The sequence below is a fragment of the Carassius auratus genome, chromosome 45 (assembly GCF_003368295.1).
Source record: "Carassius auratus strain Wakin chromosome 45, ASM336829v1, whole genome shotgun sequence".
NCBI lineage: Eukaryota > Metazoa > Chordata > Actinopteri > Cypriniformes > Cyprinidae > Carassius > Carassius auratus.
Genome location: NC_039287.1, coordinates 38,753 through 66,306, shown reverse-complemented (window position 1 = coordinate 66,306; position 27,554 = coordinate 38,753). Strand labels below are relative to the sequence as shown.

At 36.7% G+C, this 27,554-nt stretch overlaps 1 protein-coding gene across 1 annotated transcript in view; it reads right to left on the bottom strand.

Annotated features, from left to right (window-relative positions):
* Positions 1–17,688, bottom strand: part of LOC113062770 (E3 ubiquitin-protein ligase SH3RF1-like) — a 47,527-nt gene extending 29,839 nt beyond the window's left edge. Inside the window, exons 1-2 of the mRNA XM_026232731.1 lie at positions 17,358–17,688; positions 14,626–15,185 (exon numbers count right to left, since the gene is read on the bottom strand). Coding sequence (XP_026088516.1) covers positions 14,626–15,051 — 426 coding nt within the window. The 5' untranslated portion in view covers positions 15,052–15,185; positions 17,358–17,688. The remainder of the gene's footprint in view (positions 1–14,625; positions 15,186–17,357) is intronic.
* Positions 17,689–27,554: the final 9,866 nt, after the last annotated feature.

Genomic DNA, 27,554 nt, shown 5'->3' with positions numbered 1-27,554 from the left:
CTGGTATGTTTTAAAGTTGGAATCAAATCAATCAGTTGTAAAAAAGTGTGATTACCGCTAAATCACCATCACCTGCTTATAATTGGAGTGGCATTTAAAAGACAGAGCTGTAGATCACTGACAAGCTACGCAATATAGTGTTCATTATCCCAGATGAATCGCCTTCGATAATTAACGCGAATTTGCATAGCTTGTCAGTGATCTATGACTCTGTCTATTAAATAAAGCTCCATTTGAAAGCAAGTGATGAGGATTTAGCAGTAATCACAGAACCAGATTTACTGACTAGATGCGCATGATCATATCGTTAGATATATCGCCCAGTCCTAGTAAGGTTTTGTCGGAAAATCCAATGTGACAAAAAACCTCTAACTTCTAAGTTGTTTATACTAAGCAACCCAATGAAACTTGAAAAAAGCCACACACTGTTTTCAATATCTACTGGATGTTTTTCCACCTGCGCTCCCAATCCATGCAGTTCATCTCTCCTTCTTACACAGCCTTCCCTCAGAGACACAAACCCCCTCTCTATCTCTCACATGTCAAATTTCTCAACTAACTGTCAAGCTTGTTTCATTGGCAGCTTTTTGGAAGCACATCGGACCCAGAATCCAATGCTCTGCAAGCTAGGTGACAATACAGCTAGAGTTCAGCTCAGTTTTAAAACGAAACAAGCTAAGTACCTGCTCCCATCTTTTCAACAAATCCGGATAAGTCTGGATAATAGAATATCCTGTTAAAAGTTTGCTACAGAGATTAGTAACTTGCCTGTAATATCTCCTAAATCTCTTCCATAACCTGGTATAAAGTTTAAGTAGAGCAGAGTTACTTGGTTACATGTCACATATCATATCGCACTTCCATATCAACCTCAAACATTCAGCTATCATAGGAAGAGAAAAGAAGAACAACAAGGAAAAACAGTGGGCTGGTTGCCATGGTGACAGGAAAATGTCTAATGTAATTTGGCATGGTTCGAGAGGGAGGAGCTGATAGAATGAGACTAATGAGGTTAGCATAGCAAGCTTTATTAAAGCACTAAACACACGCTTGCACTTTAGTGTCAAGAGCCAAGCTGAAAGAGAGTGAGATGAAAAAGAAAGAAGAGCAGGAATGTAAGTAGGAATGAGCAAAAAAAAAAGAATGAATGAAAATGGAACGAGCTAAATAAAATGCAGTAAGAACAAAAAATAAAAATAATGAGCAAAAGAAAAGAGTAAAAGGGTCAAAGAAGGAGCAAAAATGGATAAGAATGAAACAGTGCAGTAAAGAATAAAGTACAAGCTAGCAAAAGAGAGAAGAGGAAAGGGAAAAAAAGAACAAGAGGAGGAAAAAAAACGGACGGCAAAACAAAAAGGCTAAACAGGACATGAGTGAAGGAAGGAAGAAAATCAAGCAGGAAAAATGAAGCAGAAGATAGGTTAAAGAAAGTCCAGGGACAAATGCAGATGAACTGAGAGGTAGAGCCCCTGAGGACCCCAGCTAAACTTTCGGCACCCAAAGCTACAGATCTATCTATCTACACATACACACACACTAAACAGTATGTTACAAAGTATACTGTATGTCAGAGCATTGCCCAAAAGGCTATCATTTTAAACTAGGTTTTTATGATTTAAATAATTAGCTTGTTCCTTCCCTTCCTGTGGTTCCTTCAAAAACTCTCCCTACAGCAAAGGCACGTCCATCATGAAAGTATACAGGTTTAGGGACGAGGAAGGGAATGTTTGGACATACACACAGCCACTGGAACTTCTCAACAATGTACAGCTTATTCTTTTGGGCCAAAGGTAAAAAAAAAAGCCTATCAATCAACATGAGGCAGAAGACCATTCAATGAATCACACATTTAGCCATCAGCATCAAGACCGTGGAAGCGTCTCGAAGGCTAAACACACCACAGAGAATCAAACTCTTCAAACAGAGCTCTTATTTATAGACCATTTAATCTGAAGATCAAATCAAAACTGACACACAAATGGTGTGATAAAGTGAATCAGAAACGCGAGGCCACACACGGTGATGTGAAGATTTGTGCCTGGTTCAGTCCAGGTTGGCCATCACAGGGGTGACAGATTTAATACAAAATAGCAGCACCAAAACACAGCTGTCAGGAGAGCTCAGGTGTCTTACAAACATGCCACCCATCACACACACAGAGAGAGTGGCGTGATGATATATGGATTGGTTAGCACTTATTAATTTGTGAATAATGACCAGATGTGACTCTGGTTAAGATGCAGAAGGCAGCAACGAATGCAAAAAAGCTTGTGTGTGTGTGTGTGTGTGTGTGTGGAGCAGATGTTAATATCACCAAATGCAATATTTAAGCTTATATTGGTTTATTCTCAGACTCGGATAACAAACCTACGGATTAAAATTTGCCAGTTTTTGAGAATAAGGGCATTAATCAGACCGCCTGAAACTGTCTTTATGCGATCCTGACAGTAATACAGGAATCATTTTAATTCTGTGAGAAAAGGAAAGAACATTAAGTAAAAACAAAAACATTGGTTGGTAACGTCACATCAGATGTTGTCTTTCTGACTAAAGAAGGTGATTCTTGGCCAGAAAAAGTTGAAAGAGGACATAATACTAGGGATGCCCACATAAATTGTGGGCAAAACGATGAAATACAACTCACATCACCCTCATTTATTGTGAATACACACATACACACGCAAATACAAACCATCTGGAGGCCTGTGGGAAACATTACGCTGTTGAGAATGACTTCCTGCTATCGGCTAGGAGAGAAATGAGGGAGGGAATTAAAAAAGTCGAAAAGAACGAGAAAATGGAAGCAAGGGAGTAATGGGTAATAAAAGGAGGGGAGATGGGGGAAATGAGCTGCTATGCTTGCAGAGAGCACAGCGGGACAGAAAAGAGGGGACAAGACTGAGAAAAGGGGGGGGGGGGTCTATGTGCAATGAGATCTGTAAGTACAGGCTTACAGGCCCTTAATGAAGGGGTTACAGGACACAGGCACAGGTCAGCAGGAGCATATCATCACCAAAAAAAAAAGGCCCAGTGTGAGAGTCAATGCGGGCCGCTCAGGCACAGGGCAGTGGAGGGGCGGGTCATAGGAATGTCACTTTTATACGTGCCAGGACACAATAAACAGCATTCCTCGTTCCTTGCATAAAAACGGCAAGTACTGCCAAAGAGACACAGAGAGTCAAGCACAAGCAAATAGACTACTGTGGGGAGGCAGAGAGACAGGAAAAGCTAAATACATCAAGAGGGTGGCCCACAGAGTTGAGCTAGGAGTTATGAGTTAGGGCTTTTGGGGTTTGGGAAGGTTTCCGTCAAGGAGGTCGCACTCACGAAACTCAGTCATTGATGGACAAACACTCAGGCTTTGAGATAAACAAGCAGTGCATGTTGGTAAGAGACCAAATGAAACGTTAAGGATTTCTCTTGTGATTTTTAGGGGAAGTGGGGCAAGGAGAAAGGAAGTGAACTTTGTTCATAGCAAATGTGGTCCTGCACTCAGACAGACATCTTGGGCTGTTGATCTCGCACCTGATCAATATATGACCAGCTACAATTTTTCACATGCTATTTAAAGTCATACAGAACTTTGAAATCAAATCAAAGACACAAACACTGGCAAATCAAGCATCTATTATTGTTGTTCTATTTTGATTAACTCCATGCAATTTTTATGAATAAAGTGAATCAGATGCACCACAATTGCACAATTACACAAGATTACAATTAAAGTTGCACAGAGCATCCTTCACCAAAGAGAAGTCTGAAGTTACTGAAAGATCTAAGACGTATTGCTTAAAATATATGAGGTCAAAAAATATATATATATATATAGAAACACGGATGGATCAATTGTTTAAAATATCATCAATAATATGCATAAAGAAAACAAACAGAATGAGATTTCATTTAATGTCCACTTAAAGGGGGGGTGAAATGCTATTTCATGCATACTGAGTTTTTTACACTGTTAAAGAGTTGGATTCCTATGCTAAACATGGACAAAGTTTAAAAAATTAAGTTGTACGTTTGAATGAGTATTTCTGTTCCAAAAATACTACTTCCGGTTTGTCACAAGTTTCGGAAAGTTTTTTTCGAGTATGGCTCTGTATGACGTTAGATGGAGCGGAATTTCCTTATATGGGTCCTGAGGGCGCATCTGCCGGAAGAGCGCACGCTCCAGTATAACCGAGCACTGAGAGCACAACAGACTTCACTGATCAGAGCGAGAGCGTCGCGAAATGTCACAAAAGGAGTGTGTTTTTGGTTGCCAGGGCAAGACAACCCTGCACAGATTACCAAAAGAGAAACAGCATTAAGGGACCAGTGGATGGAGTTTATTTTTACAGAGCATCAACGGAGTTGTGCAAGTGTTTGTGTTTGTTCCCCTGCATTTCGAAGATGCTTGTTTTACAAACAAGGTCCAGTTTGACGCCGGATCTGCACATTGTTTATTTCTTAAGGATAATGCAGTCCCAACGAAAAAGGGTCACGATCGTGTGTTGGAACCGCATGCGGTGAGTAAAACTGCTTCAAATATCTCTGTGTTATTAACTTAGCTATCGGCGTGTAAGCACATCAAGTAAACAACATGCGATGTTGTCAAACTGCACTTTCCACATGTACAGCTTAAAAAAAAAAAAAAAGACGGAACTTAAGTGGAACTTAGTCATTTTCCAAAACCGCTAAGCAAATATATACAGTTTCAGTACATACCACATAGAGAATGATTGCTGATGCTGCTTTTGTTCAATTTCAGCCTCTGGATCTGATTCTGGATCATAAATATACGCTGAATCTTACTGTTAGTCGTGGTTTGTTTTGGTTGGTTTTGTCCTCACGGTGTCACAGCTTCCAGATGCGCTCAACCCAAAAGCCTACTGGCGCTCCTGATTCTTTGGCTCCGCCCACACGTCACACCTCCAGCCGGTCGTGTTTTTCCGGGAAAAATCGGTACAGACCATCTTTCTCTTATGAATATAATAAAACTAAAGACTTTTTGGAGTTATGAAGGATGCAGTACTACTCTATAGGTACTCAAGATTAACAAGATATTGAGTGAAAACGAGCATTTCACCCCCCCTTTAAAGGATTATGGTATGGACTAATCATGAATATTTTCACTGCATTCAAAATGTTCCACTTACAATGCGTTTTCCACAGCATTTGAGCATTGCAACAAATTCCAAACATGTCAGTTGAACACATGAATTCAACTGAGCATCAGCGCCCTTAAATTAGTTTTTGGGTTTGTCAACAAAAACAACTAGTTGTATTGAATAAGTGCCTTTAAACTATGTCTATAAACAAATCAGCATTTAACTACTTTATTGGTGACAAAAATTACAATAGAAGAAAATCATGTGTAGTATTGTGCCACTTGTCTGCAACCAAACTAAACCAACCATTTGACTCAAGGCTTAAATGCACTGTAAATAGTTTTTGATGCATTACAATAATAATAAATGATTATGATTCCGAGGGAAATAGTTGATAATTGTGAAGCTATAAGCATGCCGTCTTTTGAAGAGACCATCTCATGGCCATTAAACCAAGCACTTTCTCATCAATTAAACGGAAGGCCTTCTCTTTTCTGCTTCTCATAATGAGACTTTAGATTTAAAATGTGCGCTATGGGCTAAGAACACAGCTGCTAACGCTTTCTCAATGCCAGATATGGAGATTCATTACATCATTCCCACATTCAAAGATGTTAAATTAGAATCTGATTAAGTTTTAATACATTTCTGATTGCGTGTGCGAGGAAGATGAAAGAGTAGCTCTGAATATGACTGCTCTCTGCCTCCTGCTCTGATGCTGACCCCACTCACATAACCTTTCACATCTGACCTATGACCCCTGAGCTGTTTCTCTGTTTCATCTCTGACAACCCAGCTGACCTGCTGGCCACAGAAAGCCGAGTCACGTCACCTCAGAACAGGAGGAGAAAGTGATGAGGTTAAACCATCATGTTGGTGATCAAGACAGCAGTGTTTCCTACTAAGACGTATTTCTGCTGAATGTACACAGCCGTTCAAAAATTAGGGGGTCAGTAAGATTATATAAAAAAAATAATAATAATTATTTGAAACACCAAGGAAACATTAAATTAATCAAAAGTGACAGTAAATACTTAAGACTTATTTCTGAGGGATCATGTGACACTGAAGACTGGAGTATTGAAATTTACGGCATAGATTTTAAAATATATTAATAGTAATCATATTTCACAATATTGTGTAAAGTTTATTTATCTATTACTTTATTTTTGCTATTATTGTGTACAATATTTTGTAAAGCTTTATTTATCTATTAATTTATTTTTGCTATTATTACCCAAAACATAGCCTAGATTTGCACATTTTCAGTAAAACTTATTTTGTTTAGAAATATTAAATATCATTACAAAAAAATATCTTTCCAACCAGTCAGTTTTACGAACCATAACTATACAAAGCAGAACTTGTTTCATTTGAGTCAGATATTACTGAAAGTCTTTAGTAATAGAATGAGACATTAACGAATCAGAGAGTTCTTCAAGTGAATGATTCATCTGACCGAGGAGATCTTTTTGAGCAAATCATTAAAACAATCGGTTCACAGGAAGTAATTTGTCTACACTAATTGAGCTGTGTGTTTCTGATACATTATTTTAAATTTAAGATTGCGAATTCCCAGTTTTGCCTTAGATGAAGCAGCAAAAGAGCGATTTGAGAAACACTGCGAGACACAGATCCCATTAATTCAATCTAATAACCAGTACAATGAACATTCTGTCTCCTACACAAGCTGAACTCAAGCCTGGTCTCAAAGACTGTTAACAAAAAGGTGAAAACTAGACGGCATTCAGGCAAGTCATTTACAAACACACAAATACATATGCATCACTTGCACAATAAAACTGCTTGTGATTAGTCAGAAGGCGTCCCACTGAGTTGTTTCAGCGAAGTGGCTTTGGAAGCTCTGCGGTAAACAGCTGACATTCAGCCCATCACCGTACGTGTCCACTGGTGCGGAGTGAGCAGAGATGAGCAGGTCCTTTCAATTTATTATATATATGTGAGCTGAGAGACAGCCATGCACAGGGGATTGTGGGATTGACAACAGATCAGAGCTAGCGGTAAGAGTGTCAAGAAATTGAGAAATGTATTACTTTAATGTAAATATTAAGCAAGAAAAGCAGAGAGCTTATCGCTGTGCACTGATTTCTATAATAATGTTCCAGCAGTGGTAGAGCTTCAATATTTAAATCTCATCTTTACATTCAGATTTAAAAAACTGTTAGACATTACAACTAAACAAAGACTAATACTTCAGCAAGATGCATTAAATTGATCAAATATGACACTAAAAACACTTAAAACATTACAAAAGGTTTCTATTTCATATCTTTTAACTTTCTATTCATCAAAGAATCTTGAAAAAATATATTTATCACTGTTTCCACTAAAAATATTACGTTTTCAACATGATAATAATGAGAAATGTTTCTTGAGCACCAAATCAGTATATTAGAATAATTCCTGAAGGATCATGTGACACTGAAGACTGGAGTAATGATGCTGAAAATGTAGTTTTTGTCTTCATTTTACTCTTACTGTATTTTGGATCCAATAATTGCAGACTTCGTGATCATAAGAGTGATCACTATTTTAGTGTTCTTCCTTCTCTTTTTTTACATATTCAGCCTCTTTATTTCAATCTTAAAGATTGAAATAAAGTTTGTGCGCCCCACGCAGACAGACAGCGTCTGTCAGATCAGAGGTGGCCACTAATAAGAAGCTGTTACGCATCTGTCTGGCCGACCACACCTCCTGCTATTCTTCAACACTGATAGAAATCGTAGGGAGAGAAAAAAAAAAGAATTAGAAATAGAGAGAAGTGAGAGGCAGCGGCACCTTTTGCCCACTGGGACTCATGGGTATCAATGTGTTCTTTGATCTTTGGCTCTTTAGTAGCTAATGGAGTCCACCTGCATGTCCCCCTCAGAAACACTTGAACCCCCTGGATGAGGTCCAGGGATGGCATGGTTTCAGTTTCAGGCGGCACACCCTCAAACCATCTGATTTATCTCACACAAAGGCTTTCAGTATTGTGCTTGGGACAATTTGGGGTATTTGTGTTTTTACTGATTAAATAGCTATCAAATGACTTTCTGAATTATTACTATTACTAGTCAGGTTGTATGTTTCTGATTCACTACAGAGAATCAGCTCAATAAGGGTCATTTCTTAATGAACCAGACTACACTGGACAGACTGTATGAATGACTTCTGATACAATAAAAATCCATTTCTTTGTGAATGGACAACATTGGTTGCACAGAATGTTCCTGACTCACAAAAAATAATTGGCTAATAGCACTCATTTGTTGACGAATTTGTCAACACGTTGTTGCAATGTATGTTTCTTACTCGCTAAAGTGAGAACAAGCTGATAAAATTAAATTTGTTCAAATCTGACATTTGTGACAACACTATGTTTTGGATTCCCTAAAAAGAAATGTCTCACAAGAGTCATTTGTCTGTGTACCAGACTACAAATATCACACCAAGTTTCTGATTCACTAAATCGAAACAGGTCATAAGAGTCATTTGTTTGTGAATTGAACTACATAACTACTTCAGATTCTAAAACAGCCACATAATGCAACATCTGACAACTCAGATCTCAGGGGTGTGGATGTCTTGATTTGTGTATCCCTGAACTAGGTAGGAATTCTTCTCCTTAGCACCAGTTTGCTTCTCTGCGTGAGTGTGTTTTGTGCATCCCCAAAGCACAGCATATCAAGTGTCAGACTTAACAAAAACCCTCTGAAGACCTAAATAACAGACCTGCCACTCACACAATGCTCTGTTATCATGTAGTCTTAGATGCATTCCTGGTCTTAACACCACCACCTAGGAATCACAGGCTCTGTTTGAAGCTACACTGTTAAAAATTGCTGTTAATTTACGTCAAAATTTTAACAGTATAAACCTGTTATTTTAAAAAGCAGTGCTTACCTGTTTATTTACGTTTGGTGAAATGACGTAGATACAATTTAACGTTATTTTACCGTATTTATTGCTCGAAGGAAAGAAAACAGTACTTAACAGTATTTTGGGAACAGAAAGCTGAAGCGAGCACATGTGGATTTTCATCCGTCTTTATATTGTGATTTAACCGGTGAGTGCACCTTTGCCTTGCTCCTTTCACACAAAATACACGTTTGCAATTGCAAATAACTGTGCAAATAACTTTGATAATAGTGGATGCTGAGGCTGTAACTGTTTAATATGTCCATTTCAGTGCTAAAACCGTCAACGTTCCAACGGCATCATAGATTGGAGCTGGATTGATTCAGATATTTCCCGATTACAAGGTGAGTTTAATCAAACATCATGATATAAACTCTTCTGCAAAGTAAGCCTTTAACACAATAGCAACGAAGTAATATTGATGTATCTGTAACACGCTGAAATTATCGTCTCCTCGTTTGCTAATTTTAGCTTGCTATCTTTTCATTTAATGCCTAATAGTGTATATTAGACAAAACGTTGATTTCAATAACGTTGTGCTTGCGAATTTGGGTAAGCTTGTTCTTCTAATTTGTACATAACTGTATTCCGAGGGAAGTTTTTCTTAATAGTGTTGTCGTTTTGTTACTTTATTGTTGGCTGTATTTTGGATTGTTTCGATCCAAGTTGGCTTGATAGAATAAGTTACGCGATATAATAATCAGTAAGAATAATTAATGTTAATTTATTTTGCGTTGTTGGTTTGTATTGCAATGTTACTTTACCCAGTACAGTAGGCCAATGGCAGTTTTATTTTTGTGGAGATTTTCTTTTGTTGTTGTTGAGATTTTTTGAGTTACGTTTTTTCGTTCCCAAAGACTGTCCATTTTGACTTGTCAGCATGTTTGGGTGTCAGTTATGCGGGCAGCAATGCAGTACTCCAGTGGTCTATGTGAAGCACATGAGGATTCACAGCAATACCCCTAACTTGTTTCTTCATTGTTGCATCCAGGACTGTAACAGGAAATTTCCTAAATTAGCAGCTTTAAAATCACATCTTTACAGACAACACAATGAGTGTGTGGTGGTACCTAGATCACATTTGTACCCAGCAGTAGACCTTGCATGCCATGTTGACTTGTGTAGTGTCAAATGTGATACATTAACTCAGTTTTATTCCCATCTTAAAGTCCACATCATTGCACCATTGAAGTCAACTATATGGAGATAATTCCTTAAATATTTTTCATTAAAAAAAAAACATAATTTTTTTACGACTTAAGAAAGAAAGGCATGAAAATTTTGGATGACAACAGGGTAAGTACATTATCTGTAAATATTTGTTCTGAAAGTGAAATACTCATTTAAAGCTTCTAAGTACAGGAAACATATTTCTTACTTGTTTTTTCAAGTATATTTGATTATTTCTAGGACTTCCTGCATATTTCCCAGTTGTCTTTGTACTTGTTTGAGTTTCCATTTACCCTGGTTTTGACTGGACTTTTAATGGATGAACAGAAATTATGAAAGAATATTAAAAACAGTTTCATTTGTGTTTTGAAAATGAAAACTCTTTGAAAGTGAGGGGGACTAATTCATTACTTTTTTTTTTAACCCTTCAACTGTATTGAGCAAAAATATTGAGTTAAATAAATCATAAAAATTGCAGCAACTATTTCACAATACACAGTATAATGCACATGTTGACTTCAGTGTCTGTCCAGACCAGTCCACAATCAGCATTTTGAAATGCATATGTTATGTTAAAAGAACAGGGCTTTGTGACTAGGTAAAATCATTTCAGTTTCCCTTGCATTTGTTTGCAATCTGGCAGTAGAAAATTAGTGTTATATGACTGTATGACATTGTTTTTTCTTTGAAATGTTTTAGGTGAAAAACCAGGAAGCTGCATTCATAAATGGATGATTAGTTTTGAGGGGCAAATAATCTTTGAGGGCATCCAGCCAAGTTTTCTGTCTGGACTTGCTGCTGTGTTTTCAACTTTCTACAATTTCAATGTGGAGTACCAAGCTGAGGCTGCATCCACGTTGCAATTCATTCAGAGGTTAGATGCTTAGAATCATATGATAATTTCTATTCACATTCTCGTTATGTAAAATTTTACCCACACTAATTCTGAATGTATGCATTTGTTTTTCAGGCGCTTCATTGGAATAAATCCTGAAAAAGGCAACAAGGGTGGACAAGTCCTATCAAAGCGGACAGGGAAGGTCGGCCACAAAAAGAAATCAGTCAACACTCGGGTTGCCAGTCTACTTAAGAAGCTAATGGACTTTGAGTGGGACTTCATATAAGTGAACTCACTCATCCACTGACATACCACACACACACACCGTACACAAACTCTTCACACATGACAAAAACATGCTTTTAGTGTGTTAAGTCGCACAATTTTTTCAGGTGTTCATTGAATACCTACATTTTGACTTCATTCATCATTGAATTATTTCTTCATTCAGTAACTCTTATTCACTAATAATTTAGTAATTCTTATTCTCTCAGCAGTTCGCTGAGTCACTCATTTAGTTTTTTCTAATGTTATGTAAATTATTTGTTTATTCAGTTAAACGAAAGTTTACTCTGAGGCTTAAGTTTTAGTCATTCCACTTGCATCAGCCACTAATTTTGAGAATATTTTGTGATTTAAAGTGGCTTTTTTTTCCTCCAAGTTTTCAAGTTTTAATAAAACAAATGTGAAGTTACACTTTGTGTTGAATTTTTAATGTTTCAAAGGCTATATCTGTATGTTGTATTAAAACATGGTTTTATAGCAAGACTTCAAAGGGTTAATTCATAAAATTAAAGAAATATCTAGAAAAATAATTCCACCTTTTTTTCTTAGCAGTTTGTTGTTTACAGTTAAAAGTAAAAAATAAAACATCAACTAACTGTTAATGCTTTTGACAGTAATTTATTGTTAATTTATAAAATAACAGCTTTATGCTGTATTTCCAAAAACAGTAACAAACTGTAAATTTCAGCAACAGCAAGACACTGTTAATTTAACAGTAACTTGCTGGCAACTGTGCTGCCAGTTACTTACTGTTTTTTAACGGGACAATTTTTAAGAGTGTACAACCGCTGCAAAAAGCCCTTTCCACCGGCAGCACGGCTGTTTATACCACCACAGATACACCCTTAAACAGACTGATGCGTGAAAACACAGCGGGCACAAAGAGAGAGAAGATAAGAAACAATCACTGCCAAGTCTGATCATGTGAGAGTTTTTTTTTTTAAGCCCACAGTACTGATCAACCGTATATACCTCACTTTACTGGATTCAGTCGGCTCTGGCAAACAACCTAATGCTAATGACTGTGTTCCTAAAGCGTGATATTTCCGTTGACGGGCTAATTAGAAAAGACTATGTGGGAAGAGTTCATCAGATTTGATCATTTTATGTTCTTGCGGTAAGGGCACTTTGGGATAGGGAAGAGGTGTTACTGTAGTGATGCCAACTAAAGAAAGAACAAGTGTAATCACTTAGAGGATTTAGTCATTCCAAACAAAGGTAAATTGAAAAATGGTGTGGTTTGTTTCTGGTTTAATGTGTGCAGAAATAGAAAACAGACTAGAAAAAAAAGCATACACACACACACACACACACACTGCAGTGCACATGGACTGAAAATAGACGATATATTCAGAAAGAGGTGGTTCACAGAAAAAAGGTCGTGTTAAATAGTAACATTATTTAATTTAATTTTATTTATTTATTTTTATTTTTAATTATCAGTTTATAGGTATTGGCTAGAATTTTAATATCTATCGATTCCTAAAGCTACATTTCAGTAACAGTAAAATGGATCAATGTACAATTTTAATAAATTTTAAATAAGTTTGGGGTCGGTAAGATTGACGGTAATGGTCGGTAACTGTAGGTAACTATGAAGTCTCTTATGCTCACCTAGGCTGTATTTATTTGACCAAAAATAAAGTAAAACTGTAATTTTTCTTAAATATTATTACAATTTAAAATAAAAATAAAAAAAATCTTTATTTGAAGTAGAATTTTTTTAGTTGGTTTAATAGGAGAGAGACAACTAGCTTATTAGGCCAATCCAGCTGTCATTTCACAGCACTGATGTTTATGAACAACAAAAGAAGGATATTAAAAGATTATAGACCGGAGATGTTTGACTTGGAGTGTCACCTCCCATCATGCTTTGGGTGGAGGCCTCTTTCTGTCCCACAAGTCTGTGAGAGCGAGACGACAGAGGGCTTTATTGTAGGGACACCTGTGTTTGTTACCATGCAAAACCAAAAGGTGGAACATAACAAAACACACAATCACAAAACTGCTGCTATGACAACTATCCTGATCCACCGGGACACTTTGTTTGAAAGTTACACTGGCAGAAACGTGTGTGCTTTCACTCGGACACAAACAGCCACAAATACAATAGTGTCCGCTTGCAATGTTTTTGATTTTTTTATCCCCTCTCGCATAGAAAGAGAAATAAAGATCTCCAGATACACAAGACAATAAAAAAGTGCTGGATAAGAGGCAGTTAATGCAGCTTTTTCCCAGCAGGGAAGGAGGCTTACCTCAGCTGCTTGAGTTGCTTTAGAAGAAGCACAAATGGTTTGAGCTAACAAGATTCTCTCCACCATCTGCTAGCACAACACGATTAATCGAACTAAACTGAAATTGCAACATGGCTCAGTGTAGTTACACAATTGCAAAATTTGTGATTAAATTAAATAAATATGTGCACTCCATGTTTTAGAGTGAAGTGTGGCACTGTGTTCAGTTACACAAGAGCAACTCATGACCCGTCCAATTTGCATTTGCGATGCAACATATATAAAGCGTCTTACCAGACATCTTACCTAAATGCATCAACTAGCCTATTTTACCAAAATGAGAGTTTTATCCACCTTATTTTTCAAGTTTGAATGGCTATGGCCATTAGTAAATTTAATGGGTCTGGCTTCTGGTGTTAGTCCCTTCCAGTTATTTTCAGCTGTAAAAAACAGCTCGTTATGCTGCTTGAAAACTGCAAACTGGTATTTTTTACCTTATTATATTAATGTATTGACAATGGTATGTAGTGCATACAGTTTTACTGTTTAATGCACATTGATATTATTCTCGTTATTTCCCTATAGCAGCTAATGAATCAGAAGTCTCACACAGAAAACGGCTTACTACCGCACTGAAAAAAAGGTGAATAAACCGACTGGCGAAAAAAAAAGCTTGACAGTTTTGAATTTGAAGTTCTTAAGACAGCCATTAATATCAGTAACGTAATTTTACAGTTATACTATGATTTTTTTTTCTTAAATAGTCTTTTATTTTACAGTTAAATAATAAACAGCAATTCCATTTAAACCACATTAATGTGGTGGCCTGCCACACTTTCATAATAAACCCCAAACTCCTCATTATATCATAAAGTTGTGTTTTGCACCATTGCTTTGGCAAAGTATCTGTCAAACTAAAACTAAAAATCCTCTTATCAAGCTTGTTTGCACTGCGTGCTTTAAAGCGAAGCACACACTTTTTCACACAACCAGCATGTGAACCAGTGTTTTCAAATGTTTACAGTATTTCACTGGATTTGTAATGAGGTGCATTTTTCAGATCTGTCTGATTTATGGGACTCACCCTAACTGGAGTGCTCTTGGCCTGGACCCTCTGAGACTGTACCCCTGTGGGACCTGGATCTCTCTGGCCTCCTCCAGCTCCCTGCGCTCGGACTCCTGCCACTGCAGATCTATTAGTACATGTGCCATGCACGCTTCCTGTCCTCCTCGGTCTCTGCTTCATACCGTCCAGTAGCCGTACCAAGAGGATGTTGCTAGGCAATTCATCCACGCCACTCTCCACTAGCGTGCGGCACTCTGGGCAGCGCAGTTCTGCACGCGACCCCACGATTCCAAGCAGGCAGCGCCGACAAAATGTGTGCTGGCACGGCAACACCTTCGCCGTAGCATCCAGCCGTTCCAAGCACACTGGACACTCCAACAGGTCCAGGAGCGCAGACTCGTCCATTTTCACACTCGCACAATCTTTCTCAGCGTAGTCGTTCATTCAGTCAGTTTTGCCTCTCCGAAGAGAGAAGCACATGATGTGAGTGTGTGGATATAAGGCTGTTTGGAGGGAAAGTCCAATCTTGATGTCACGTCACTCCCATGCCGCAGTCATGATCATGTCTCTAGCATTCACTGTAAAGAATCAAAGAAAAATATATCACATGACACTTCTGTCTTATAAACCATTATACGTGTGACATTTGATGGTTTCAATGGAAGGCACATGAGCATGCAATGAGGATGTAAAAAGAGAGTTTCTCAAGAAAACTGTCTCTTCAGTATCCAGGATTTTCAAAAAGATCTAAATTGCTTTTCAAATGCACAGTAAACTTGGGACAAACTGCAGAAACACTAAGAACTGGACCAGTAAATAAGCTACAAACATATCTTTAGGATTGGGAATTATAATGAATTAAATGATTCTGTTTCAGATTTTGCTTCCTCAATGATTGTAATACAAAATGTTTCTTTTTATACTATTGAGAAATAAATACTTCAAAAATATCATTCTTACTGCATTCAATTACTGTAAGTTGTATTAGTGAAATACAGTAATGTGTGTTTTTAATTCAATATTCAATTCAAGTTTATTTGTATAGCGCTTTTTACAAAATAAATCGTTACAAAGCAACTTTACAGAAAATTATGTTTCTACAATATTTAGTAGTAGCTAGTAGTTTGTGCACATTTGACAGGATTTTAGAAAAAATAAAAATATTAATAATAATACAAGACGTAGTCAGCTAGACGATGAACTATCAATATTATTAATTAAGTTATTATATGATTCAGTCACACATTTAGCAATAATTGTTAGTTCTGTTTGTTGATTCAATAAAAAGAACCGATTCATAAGAATCATTCATTCGGGAATCAGACAACACTGGTCACGCAGTATGCTTGGTACTTCTCTATACACGCAGTTATTCGCTCTTCTATGCCATACTGAAGTATACATACGGTATACATATACATAATAAAAGTATACATAATAACAAGTGAACTCCCAGAAATACCGGGATGATAACTCAAAAACAAAGTGTGGACTGTTGGAAACCATGATCTCAACTGTCGCAGCTTTACTTCCACTTCATAACCTTATAAAATTCATAGACTGGATGGAACGGTACAAAGTGCATAGTGTAAGCTCAGTGTACAGTGAGGATCATTTAGCACACAACTTGATTATTTTAGTACGATATTCTATTCGCGTTTGGAGAGAAAAAAAAAGCACGTCCGAGATTGAACTGAACGGTATGAAAATTGTTAAGAGTTCTGTATTTTTTTGTTCTCTAGTTCCAGACACACTGATGCAGTCCACGCCGGTAATGGCAACAAAAATAACGCTGAAACAACTAAAGAGAGTTTACCGTCACGTTTGGTGAGTTGGCTAGAAGAGACTTCGTGTCTAAACTGCAAATGCGCCCAAACGAGGCTGTAGTGCTCTCGTCAGACCTTTCCCTACTCGAGCCTCATCCACTATCCTTCCGTTACCGGTTATCCCGACTGACACACTACCACGTTCCCAATCAAAAGACGAGAGGATACATAAAGGCAAGCAGAACAATGAATACAGACTAATAAAACTAAAAAATTTATAAAAACTGCAAAGTCAAACATCTTTATGGTACTAGCTAATTGATCTGAACTAAATGATTGTGTACAGAAACGTTATAAGTCAAATAAATATAGTTAACAAAGTACAAAATACAAAAGATAGGGTTAAGCAAATTGACAGCCTCAGTCACTGTTCACTTATACTGTAAGGGGGAATGCAGTGAAAGGCGACTGAGGCTGTCAGTCCCTAACATCTCTTTTGTGAAATGTATATAGTTTTATAACAACATTTAGGGTGAGTATATGATGAAGAATTTACAATTTTGGGGAAACTATCCCTTTAAACCTTCAGTGCAAACACTCAACCTCGCCCTCTCTGTCGTTAAAGTCCTGAATAAAACGAAACAGTATTGTATTTAATAGATACAGAGCCAACATTAGCCACATTGTTTCCGAGTAGCGGTACAAATACATCAACCTTAAATTACAGTACGTGAGTCTGTTTAAATAACTCCTGGAACTAATTAACCCATCATCACTCGTGTTTTGAAAACTAACCACAATTTTAAAAGACGTTGTACGTGATGTAACAGTAAACAGTAAAGGACAGACGCTTTTATCTAACGTCTAACTAACGTCTGTAACTCGTGTTCATGTTGGTTGTAACCACATAGCTTCACAAGATTTGATTCGATGTTTACATTTCATTTGATTGCGGTGATGTTTGTGAGAGCACAAAAGATCTACCTTAAATAAGGGCCCCTTCTCACTACTCCTCTTCTTCCAGAAAAGTTTCTTTCCCCGAGTTCCTCAAGCTTGGGAATTCGCCCTGGAAACAGGATCCTGAAATCTTGATCGCCCAAGTTGGACACAAGTTTATATGTTCAGATCTGTATATCTCAGCAAGGAACCGATCATCGCTCTTGAGTCGTTGGTCGAAACAGCAAAAAAATCTGAATAAAACCCGAGTCCGAGCAATAGCCTCACTCCGAGAGATTCAGGTAGATTAAATTTAGAAGAAAGCGACGAAAAACAGGGGAAGCGAGTTCCTGCGTCCGAGCGCCATGACGAGCCCTGTGGACACTGTGGGACACTGCAGAGGACGTGTAGTCGGGAGGGAGGATTTTCAAAACGTTTAGCTAGAAAAATACATCAACCGTTTTGATCTTAGGCTTCGTTCTTACGAAATTTTAAATAAACAACAACTGAAAAGCTGCCGTTTTGATCGCCAGAAATAAGCAAATTGTATTTCTAAAGCTGATTTAGTCTATACGTAGTGGGTAACGTTGTTCATTGACGAATAGTTTGTTTACAATCTCCGCGTGCGCCATATAGTTTCACAAATGACCAGAGTCACTGCAGGGGAATAGTTTTTAACTTTCCTCTTGTATCAGGTTTAAATGGGAAGAGAGAACAAATTTCACCAGATGAACTTTCGAGTATGTTGTCAGTAGCACACTTATTGTTCTACACTTACTATTTATGCAGTATATAGTATGCATGTAGTATGGTTATTTGCATGCACACCCAGATTATCTAATTGCCAAAATGTGCAGTAACAGAGAACGATGCGAGGAATACTACCGCACAGTTAGTTCAAACTGCTCAACTTCACCTTCCATTTTCAGAACTGCAAGAAATATATATATTTATATATATATATATATATATATATATATATATATATATATATATATACACATTAAAAGTATTTTGTAATTTTTTATATATGTATATATATATATATATATATATATATATATGTGTGTGTGTGTGTGTGTGTGTGTGTGTGTGTGTGTGTGTGTATGCACATAATTACACCTTGTCACGACAATATTATTTGAAACATTTAGCATTGCATAATGCTTACTGGTTAACATATTTGTAAAAAAAAAAAAAAAATATATATATATATATATATATATATATATATATATATATATATATATATATATATATATATATATATATATATATATATAAAACACATGATAGGTAAAATTGATAGCCTGAATGCACTGTAAGTCACTTTGGATAAAAGAGTCTGCTAAATGCATACATTAAAATTTTATTTTTAATTTATACAGGCAATATTCATATTATAATACCATGAGGTAAATATTATTGCTCTCAAACACATTCTCAAACATCATCCCCTTGAAACCTTTAGGTTTTGCATCTCTGCTCTAGCTTGTGGCTCAAAGGTCAATTTTCCACTACCTTCCACATGCACACTGGCACACACAAAGGTTAACACGGAGGTCAGGTTGTTGGAAGATCGACCCGTTACATCAGTGGTGTGTAAACCTTGCAAGAGAGACACAGCCCCTCTTGTTCATCAGACACAAGCCCCCAAGGCTGGGATTGTGGGTCAAATCAGATCAAATGCATCTTTGTTACATGATTATGTTCAAATACCTCATGGTTTATAAAACAGTAAACATTTTCCATTTTAAAAACCCATTCTTGAATAACCCTCTGCTTCATTGCACAAAAGTGGGTTTTATTCTACAAAGAGAAGCCTTTACTTTAAGGTTTGAGGATCCAAGGAATGTTTCAGTGATTTGTGAATAAAGGTGAAGGTTTGGTGGAGTTTCACATGAGGGCTTCTTCTGTGTTTCACAAAATGTTTGGAATGAAATGGATTGCGGAACGTTCATATTTATGAGACCGGTCAATTTTGAATTAGATTTTATTTTTATACTTTCTGATTTCATTTGAAAGTTTTTCGTAATTGTTTTTGTCATGTTTTCAATTCTTTTAGTTCTAAATGGTTTTTATAAAGTTTTAAAGTTTAAAAACTAAATGAGAACTTTAAAAAAATGTATATATATATATATATATATATATATATATATATATATATATATATATATATATATTGTAATTATTTATTTATTATTCTTTTTTTATAATTTTTTTAATTAATGACCTTTTTTCATGATTTAAGTTTTAATCATAAACCTGGTGTGAACACTCTTTAAAATAGCAATATGCTATAGTCATTTCAGCTGAAGGCAAAGTTCTCAAGCCCTAAAGTAAACAGGAATTACATCATCAGCTTCCTACCTTACTGGCTCTTATCATGAAGTAATATACAGTATCTTGTAAGAATTTATAGCATATGGCATAAACAGAGTAAGTCAAAGGCAGTACATGTAGCCTGCTTGTTCAAAAGCTTTTCAGTTCTGTTTATTTACAGTCAAACATATATTTCTACACACCATAAGAAGAAAGCTAACATTTTATGTATAGACTCATCTGTTTTACAGAGCCCACAGAGAATGATAGCGCCAACAGAAAACGCAGATGTGATGAATGTGCTATGACTTGATTTTGATTTGGCTTGTACTTTGTCTGCTCCAGGAAAAATTACAACACATCGTTGTGAGCAATTTGCACACTTAACTAAATCGTGCCACTATAATGGCAACATTTGGTAAGCAAGCGTGTGTAATTGAGCTGAAACAGTTCATGAAGGGCTCATTTGAGTGCATATGCATGTGTGTGCAGTGTGTACTGTCATGCCTTGGCTAATGAGAACAATAAATCAGAAAGAGAAAATAAATACGGTAAATATGTATGGAACACAGAAAAAAGAGTTAAGAGAGGAAAAGTATTGCAAACAGAGAGTACGAGAGAATAATAAAGAAGTTAGATTTATGGTGGCACAGCTCTTGGATGTCAGAAGTGATCCCGCTGGAGCTGGCAGCAGCTCTCCGGTCATATTTCACTGTTGCCGGGGGTCATTAGTCCACCCCCTGAAGGGAGGGGCAAAGGCTGTAAAGCCTGGTGCAAATTTCTCGGATAACCCCGGAGGAAAATGCCTGCTTTGATTTATCACTGACCCAGTCATGGCCCAGTCTGAGGTGGGATTGTCCTGAACTTGGAATAACAGTGCATGTGATTCACAATAATTACAAGCATATACATGATTTCATACTTTTATATATACATACTCAAAGTGCCAGACAAAGTTATATTGGCTATTTTTTTTTCTGCCACATCTGAAGCACCAGCTGTGTATTAAATAATAAAAATGTTTGAAATTATAGTTTACAATTTTTATATAAATTTAGAACCACTTTATTTATTTTAATATATATATATACGTTTTCACAGCCTTATGCATCATCATTCTTTATGCAAAAGGAGAATTTATTGGCGTTATAGTCGAAATGCTAGAGTTATGTTATTTTGGCTTTTATTTTTTCACTTGAGTGAGTTTGTGATCAGCAATTTGCCTCTCTGCACACATTAAAGAGCACACGATTCTGCCACGTCTGAGGCGACAGCTGTGTCACGGGCAATAAAAAAGTGAGGAGGGTTTGAATGAGAGAAACAGAAAGAAGAAAGAGAGAGAGAAGAGACGTGACAAATGCTTTTTCCTCAAAACATGAGAGCCAGTCCTGACAGACAGAATAATGGATTCAGGGATCCTTTTCAGCATGAAGGCATCTGTTTTCCAAGGCAGTGACAATCTACCACGACCATCTGAATCTTCAAAACTGTGAATTCATGATGTAATATTGGACACAGAATGAGGGCTAGTGTGAGTCGGCTGGTTTCATTTTAGGAAACACTAATTTGATAATTAAAGTATAAGTGCATGTTGATTCTTGGCTTGTTTCTAGTCATATACCCGTATTTTTCGGACTATAAGTCGCACCTGAGTATAAGTCGCATCAGTCCAAAAATACATCATGATGAGGAAAAAAACATATATAAGTCGCACTGGACTATAAGTCGCATTCATTTAGAACCAGGTGCGACTTATTTATCAAAATTAATTTGACATGAACAGAGAGAAATTAACCAAGATAAAACATTACCGTCTACAGCCGCGAGAGGGCGCTCCATGTTTTCAGTGTAGACTACAGGAGCAATGAGCCCTATGGCGGCTGTAGACGGTAATGTTTTATCTTGGTTCATTTCTCTTGGTTCATGTCAAATCAATTTTGATAAATAAGTCGCACCTGACTATAAGTCGCAGGACCAGCCAAACTATGAAAAAAAGTGCGACTTATAGTCCGGAAAATACGGTAGTTGAAGCTCTCAATTAATAATAACAAGGCTTACATAACCTCCAAGTTCTTGGTCAACCATCTTCAACTTGACATAATATTATTTCCACTGCTACCGAATGTCCTTTGGTCAGTCCAGAGTGACTGTTTTTTTTTATTTGCATATATTATAAAATGTTCAGCAAAGCTGAATTTTCATATTTTAATATACTGATTAGCTGCTTAAGGACCCTTTCTCATTGTTAGTGTTGTGCTGCTTTATTTTACTTTTTACTTTATTTTGATCAATTTTTCAGCATTCTTAAAAAAATTCTGAAGAACACACAAAAAAACCTTTCTGACCCCAAACTAAAAGATGTAATTTATTTAGACCAAACAACAATACAGATTTATATATATATGTTTATATATTTATATATATATTAAAATTTTAAATTAAATTAAATTATATGTATAATATATTATATTATATATATAAATGATGTACACAATCAAATTTGAGGCATTTTGCAGGGTATTACAATAAAACATGTTTAAATTATCCATGTTTTCTATGTTTCTGTTTTCAGTTTTAAAAACCAATAACGGTGTGGTAGCTCATAACAACAGCACTCTCTGTACTTGACATTAATGTACACAATTTAAGGATAAATTATAGATTTCATTAATTCATAGAAGATAAATATGAAAACATTATATAAAGAGCTGACACCTAGCACAAACACTGAGTTTCTTTGAAGCAAAGCGTGTGACAATGCTCCCTGATTCCCCCACATAAACACACTTTGCACCAAATGTTCTCTGCAGTTCATCATCTAACACATCCTGCTTTTTTCTTTCCCTCTCTAACCCACTCAAATACTGTACATCTATCAATACACGCTTTACAGCTCACGCCATTGATAATCTTGTGTTCCTGTCTCAGCAGGACTTCAACGGGATATTGAATGTCTGTTTTCACACCAGAGACGTTTAATGGCGCAGAGGTTAATGAAAGAGCAGTATTAATCTGCCTTAAGGTGGGGGAGGTTTTTAACTCAACCTAACCTACTTTAAGAAGCCCACTGAGAGAGTGTACAAATAAACCAGATCTGTGTTTCAACTCCCATGGAGGGAAAGACTCTGCAAAATTATACCTTCGGGCAAAACACTTGTCAAATTAGGCACAAAGCCATCGATGAAATTAGTGAGGTCAGATACGGGGCAAAAACGATTCGTTCATGTGTGTGCATGGCAAACAGAGTGTGAATATGTATGTATTGCAAATATACATAGAAGATCTTCCTCACTGACTCACATTTTGCCTTTTGGGAACTGAATTCAGGAAGTCAATTAACTCAACCCCTGGGATTTGATAAATGGGTAAAAGATTTTAGAGGAAAGGAGGGTGAGACGAGGATAACAGCTTTCTCTTGCTCAATCCATTCTGCTGTCTTATTGCCTTCTTCCACTCACCCCATCCGTCATGAACATATTAAACATTCCCACAGCATCCACAGGCCTTGATTAAGAATCCTCCCGAACTCCACGACTCCTGACCATGAATATTGAATATTATATCAATCCAATGAATCACTCAAATCCTTATATCATGAGCCCAGGTTTCTTTGGCGATCGTAAATGTGTATCCTCATATCTGTAAGCAGTCATTTAGATGATAAATAATTGCATTGCCTTTATTTAATTGAAAGCATTTCAGAAGCATTAACCGTACTAATTTGATTAATGATGCTCAGGCGTTTCTAAAATTGCAGTACAATATATAAGCCTTGCTTGAAATGAAAAGGCACTCAAAGAAAGCAAAATGCTGCCATGATAAAGATAATAAAAACATACTCTTCCATCCATCAGTGCATCCTTGTATGGTGTAATTTACTCTCCCACAGGATCAGGTAGATGTATTTACATATAACAGAGCTAAAGCTCAAAGAGGCGTAGGACAATGTGACAATGGATATAAAACAACACACAACCGAGTTTGTGCTAAACTAAGCATGAAACAGAGTGAGAAACCAAAAGCTAATTGATATCACTGAAAAGAGTTTGCTGGTAGTTGAGTTGAGACAAAATGCGTACATTTATATTTCAGTCATCACCTGATGTTTTACTGCCACTACAAACTGTTTCTGCTGAATTAGGAACAAATTCAATAGTGTAATGATTGATGATGCTGTTCAGGTACAAAGACAAATTGATATATATAATATTACTAAAATAACTTTTCTATCTGAATGTATTTTCAAATGTAATTTATTCATGTAATGGCAAACCTGGATTTTCAGCACCATTACTCCAGTCTTCAGTGTCACATGATTCTTCAAAAATCCCTCCAAAACTGATTTGGTGCTTAAGAAACATTTCTTATTATTATCAATGTTGTGCTGCTTAATATTTTTGCGGAAACTGATAAGTTATCATGGTTCTTTTATATAAAGTTCAAAAGAACTGTTTTTGAAAAAGTATTTAATATATCCTTGCTGAAAAAGGACCTGACCCCAAACCTTTGAACAATGTATTTTATTCAGTGAAAAACCTTTGTGGATGTACACTTATCTTGGTTGGAATACACATTAATGAATTTGTAGAGGCTTGCAACATATGACTCAAGATATCTGGCAAAGATACGACTAATACACACACCCACAACAGTCTGTGGTTGTCTGAGAATGTACTGGTGTTCTGTGATAAGGGGAAACCCCACACACTTCCAGCTAATTCCTGTGACAGCTGCACGGTCATTGCTGACTGACAGCTCGCTGGACCAGTCAGGTTACAGATAGGTGAAGATCTAGGTAGCTGAAAATAGATATTGGCAACTGATTACACCTCAGCTGTTTCCGTGTTTCAGCCGTAGTGTTTTACTGCCAAATACTCACACACAGGCACATTCTTTGTAAAAAATAAAAAATAAATAATAATAATAAAACACCTTTTATTTCTCAGTACAAATACATACATATTCTGACATGTCAACAAACAGTAATGCTTGCAAATTATTTAACAATTTTCTGTACACTTTCAAGTATTACATTTTGCCAGAAACTAAAACAAAAAGGTCATTTAATACATCCCAGTTGACGTGCAACTGCATACATTTATAAATGCTCTTATAGTGACAGTCACCAATTAATGACAATTCTATGATCATGTACCCACTATCATGCGTTTCTAAACCTGTATGTCTTTCTTCTGCAGAACATACAAATCATATTTTTTTCTATACAATAAAATGTTATTGTGGACCCCATTCATTTTCATTGGATGGATAAAAATGGTTTAATTATAAATTTTTCTGAATATCTTATTTTCGCTCTACAGATGATCACACAGGTTTGGAATCACATGAGGGGGAGTAAACAATGACTGAATATTAATTTTAGGTGAACTATCATGCTAAAACCCCCCAACAAGCACTTTATCTGCATAGTAACTCTCTAGACAATCTTCCTGAATAACAGTTTCCCCAAAGTCCTGAAATAATGCTTTAAGATTTACCAGTAAGAAATCCTGAAAGAGGCGAAATCATTTAAGCACGTTATGTTAACGATGTGTAAAAAGTAGAAAAAGAGGTTCCGCAGAAATCAGAAGACTGGTATTTTCAGACAAGAAGTTTAGACGGATATGTTGTCTGAGGTAGACAGCTGGTTAGATCCCAATGCTCGTGTGTGCGAGCACCTGATATTGGGCAGATAACTGACCTCTGACCCTAGATCTAGATCTAGATCCTTAAAAAGCCGTTTCCATGGCTTCAGCTGTTGTGAATACAGCATGAGCAGCATTTTCACATACAGTCTGTCATCAGCTAGGAGGACACACATGTACATCTCTGTCTGAGACTTCTTACTTCTCTCCTGCTAACACTCGGCTACGCTTTGGTTAAATAATATTATCCACAACACATTTATATGCACATAATTTACAGAGTAGTGCTTCGGTGACTTGGGATATGGAAGTAGAACTAAAATCAACCGTGGACTTTAAACTGCCCATGCTTGAGTGCCCCATTTCTCTTTTTACCCCCCCCCCCCTCTCTCTCTCTCTCAATCCCCCCTTCCTCCACATGCACCTCCTCAGCCTGTCAGAGTGCATCATGGGAATACTTCAGCCTGCCAGCAGATTGTCCAAGGCTGCCAACGGCACGGATGAATAACTTCTATTCATCATTATCTGAGAGAGAGCGAGAGAGAGGGGCAGAAGGGAAAGAAACACAGGAACTGTTAAAGGATAATCAACTCACTTACGAGACCGAGATCTGAAGAAAACTTCCAGGCTATGTTCCTGATGTCAGAGGTGACCTTAAACATTAAAGTCCATTATCAGGGGTTAGCCTTGAACACACAGTGTAAATGCCAGAAATACCCTCACATCCATCAGAGGCTGCTCCACACACAAGCAGACACATGTAGGGGTATACGTGTATATAATCCAAATGATGTGACCTGACCTAAATGCCCTGGAACTGCTCAGAGATTTGCACAGAATGTCTTGTGCACCTTCTGCAGGCACTGCTTATTTAAACACTTCATCTATATTTCACTCTTACCACATCTGTTTGGACTAGTGAATGAACTGCACACATTAAGACATTGTTGTGTCATGTGTGTTGTGTTCTTCTTCTTATCACCATCTTTATTATTATTGCTAATAAAAATAAAGATAATGATAATAACAATAATAAAAGTAAGATAGTTTTAGACGCACCTGTATACTGTGAAAAAATAACTGGGGGAGATGCACTCGCAAATATAAAACAAATGTTTTATGTAATCATGTAAATTATGAATGTGTGTTTTCAGGGCATTCTCTAAAGTGCTCGATTCACTGCACTGAATGACCCAATTGCTCTCTTCTACACCCATTCATGTTATACTGCTCTATTTCTGCAAAGATCTGACTGAATGAACTAGTACGACTATGTGAAGAACATGGGATGAAATGGTGTATGAATGGATCAGAGAGTGAGAATGTGTGTGCAAACACTTTACCTTCCTGGTAAGCTCCATCTGCCATCACCAAATGGAGGATTTTAGGATACAAGTGCTGGTGCTCAGTTCCAAAAATGCTTTGCACCATGCTGGAGCCCACAGCAAAGTTCTCATTTTCATCTTATTGAATCCTTCATCATCATACCCTAAATAGCAAATCAAATAATGAATTACTGATGAAGTCAAGCAAACCAATGAAAAGTCCAGTGCCAGATGCAACAACATTCTAAAAGGGATAATTTACCTAGAGATAAAAAATATATATATACCGGTATATATTTCATCATTTACTCATGTTTTCACAAACTTGTATGACTTTATTCTTTTGAAGCAAACAAAATAAGATATTTTGAAGAACACTGGGGACAAACAATATTGGACCCTATTCAATTTTCCTTTAATAGTATAGACAAAAATTAATTCAGACATTTTACAAAATATCTTCTTTTGTGCTCCACAGAAAGTCATTCAGGTTTGGATAAAAGTGAAGATATTTAAAGAGTCTCCACTCATAGTTCACCCAAAAATTAAAATGATGTCATCATTTATTGTTCCAAACCTGTATGACCGACTTTCATTGGTATTACACAAAATATAATAAATGATGAAGGAATTTCATTTTCGGGTGAACTATTCCTTTAAGTTATGAATTATAAAGTCATTTTCATTACAGGGTTTCTTGGGGGTAAGGTTTTTTTTTTTTTTTTTGCAACCAGCAGCAAAAACAAAAATACAGCAAATCACAGCAGTTTATTGCACTCCCAGTGTGACAAACTATATAAAAGCCTCCTAAGGCAGCACATTTAACATTCTTAAAGGTTACGGATAACATCTGTATCTAATTCCCAGAATGAACCCGAAGGCCAAAAACAAAACTAAGTGTTTAAAAATGTATGAGTGAAGAACATGGCTGCATTGTTATTGGTGGTGTCTGA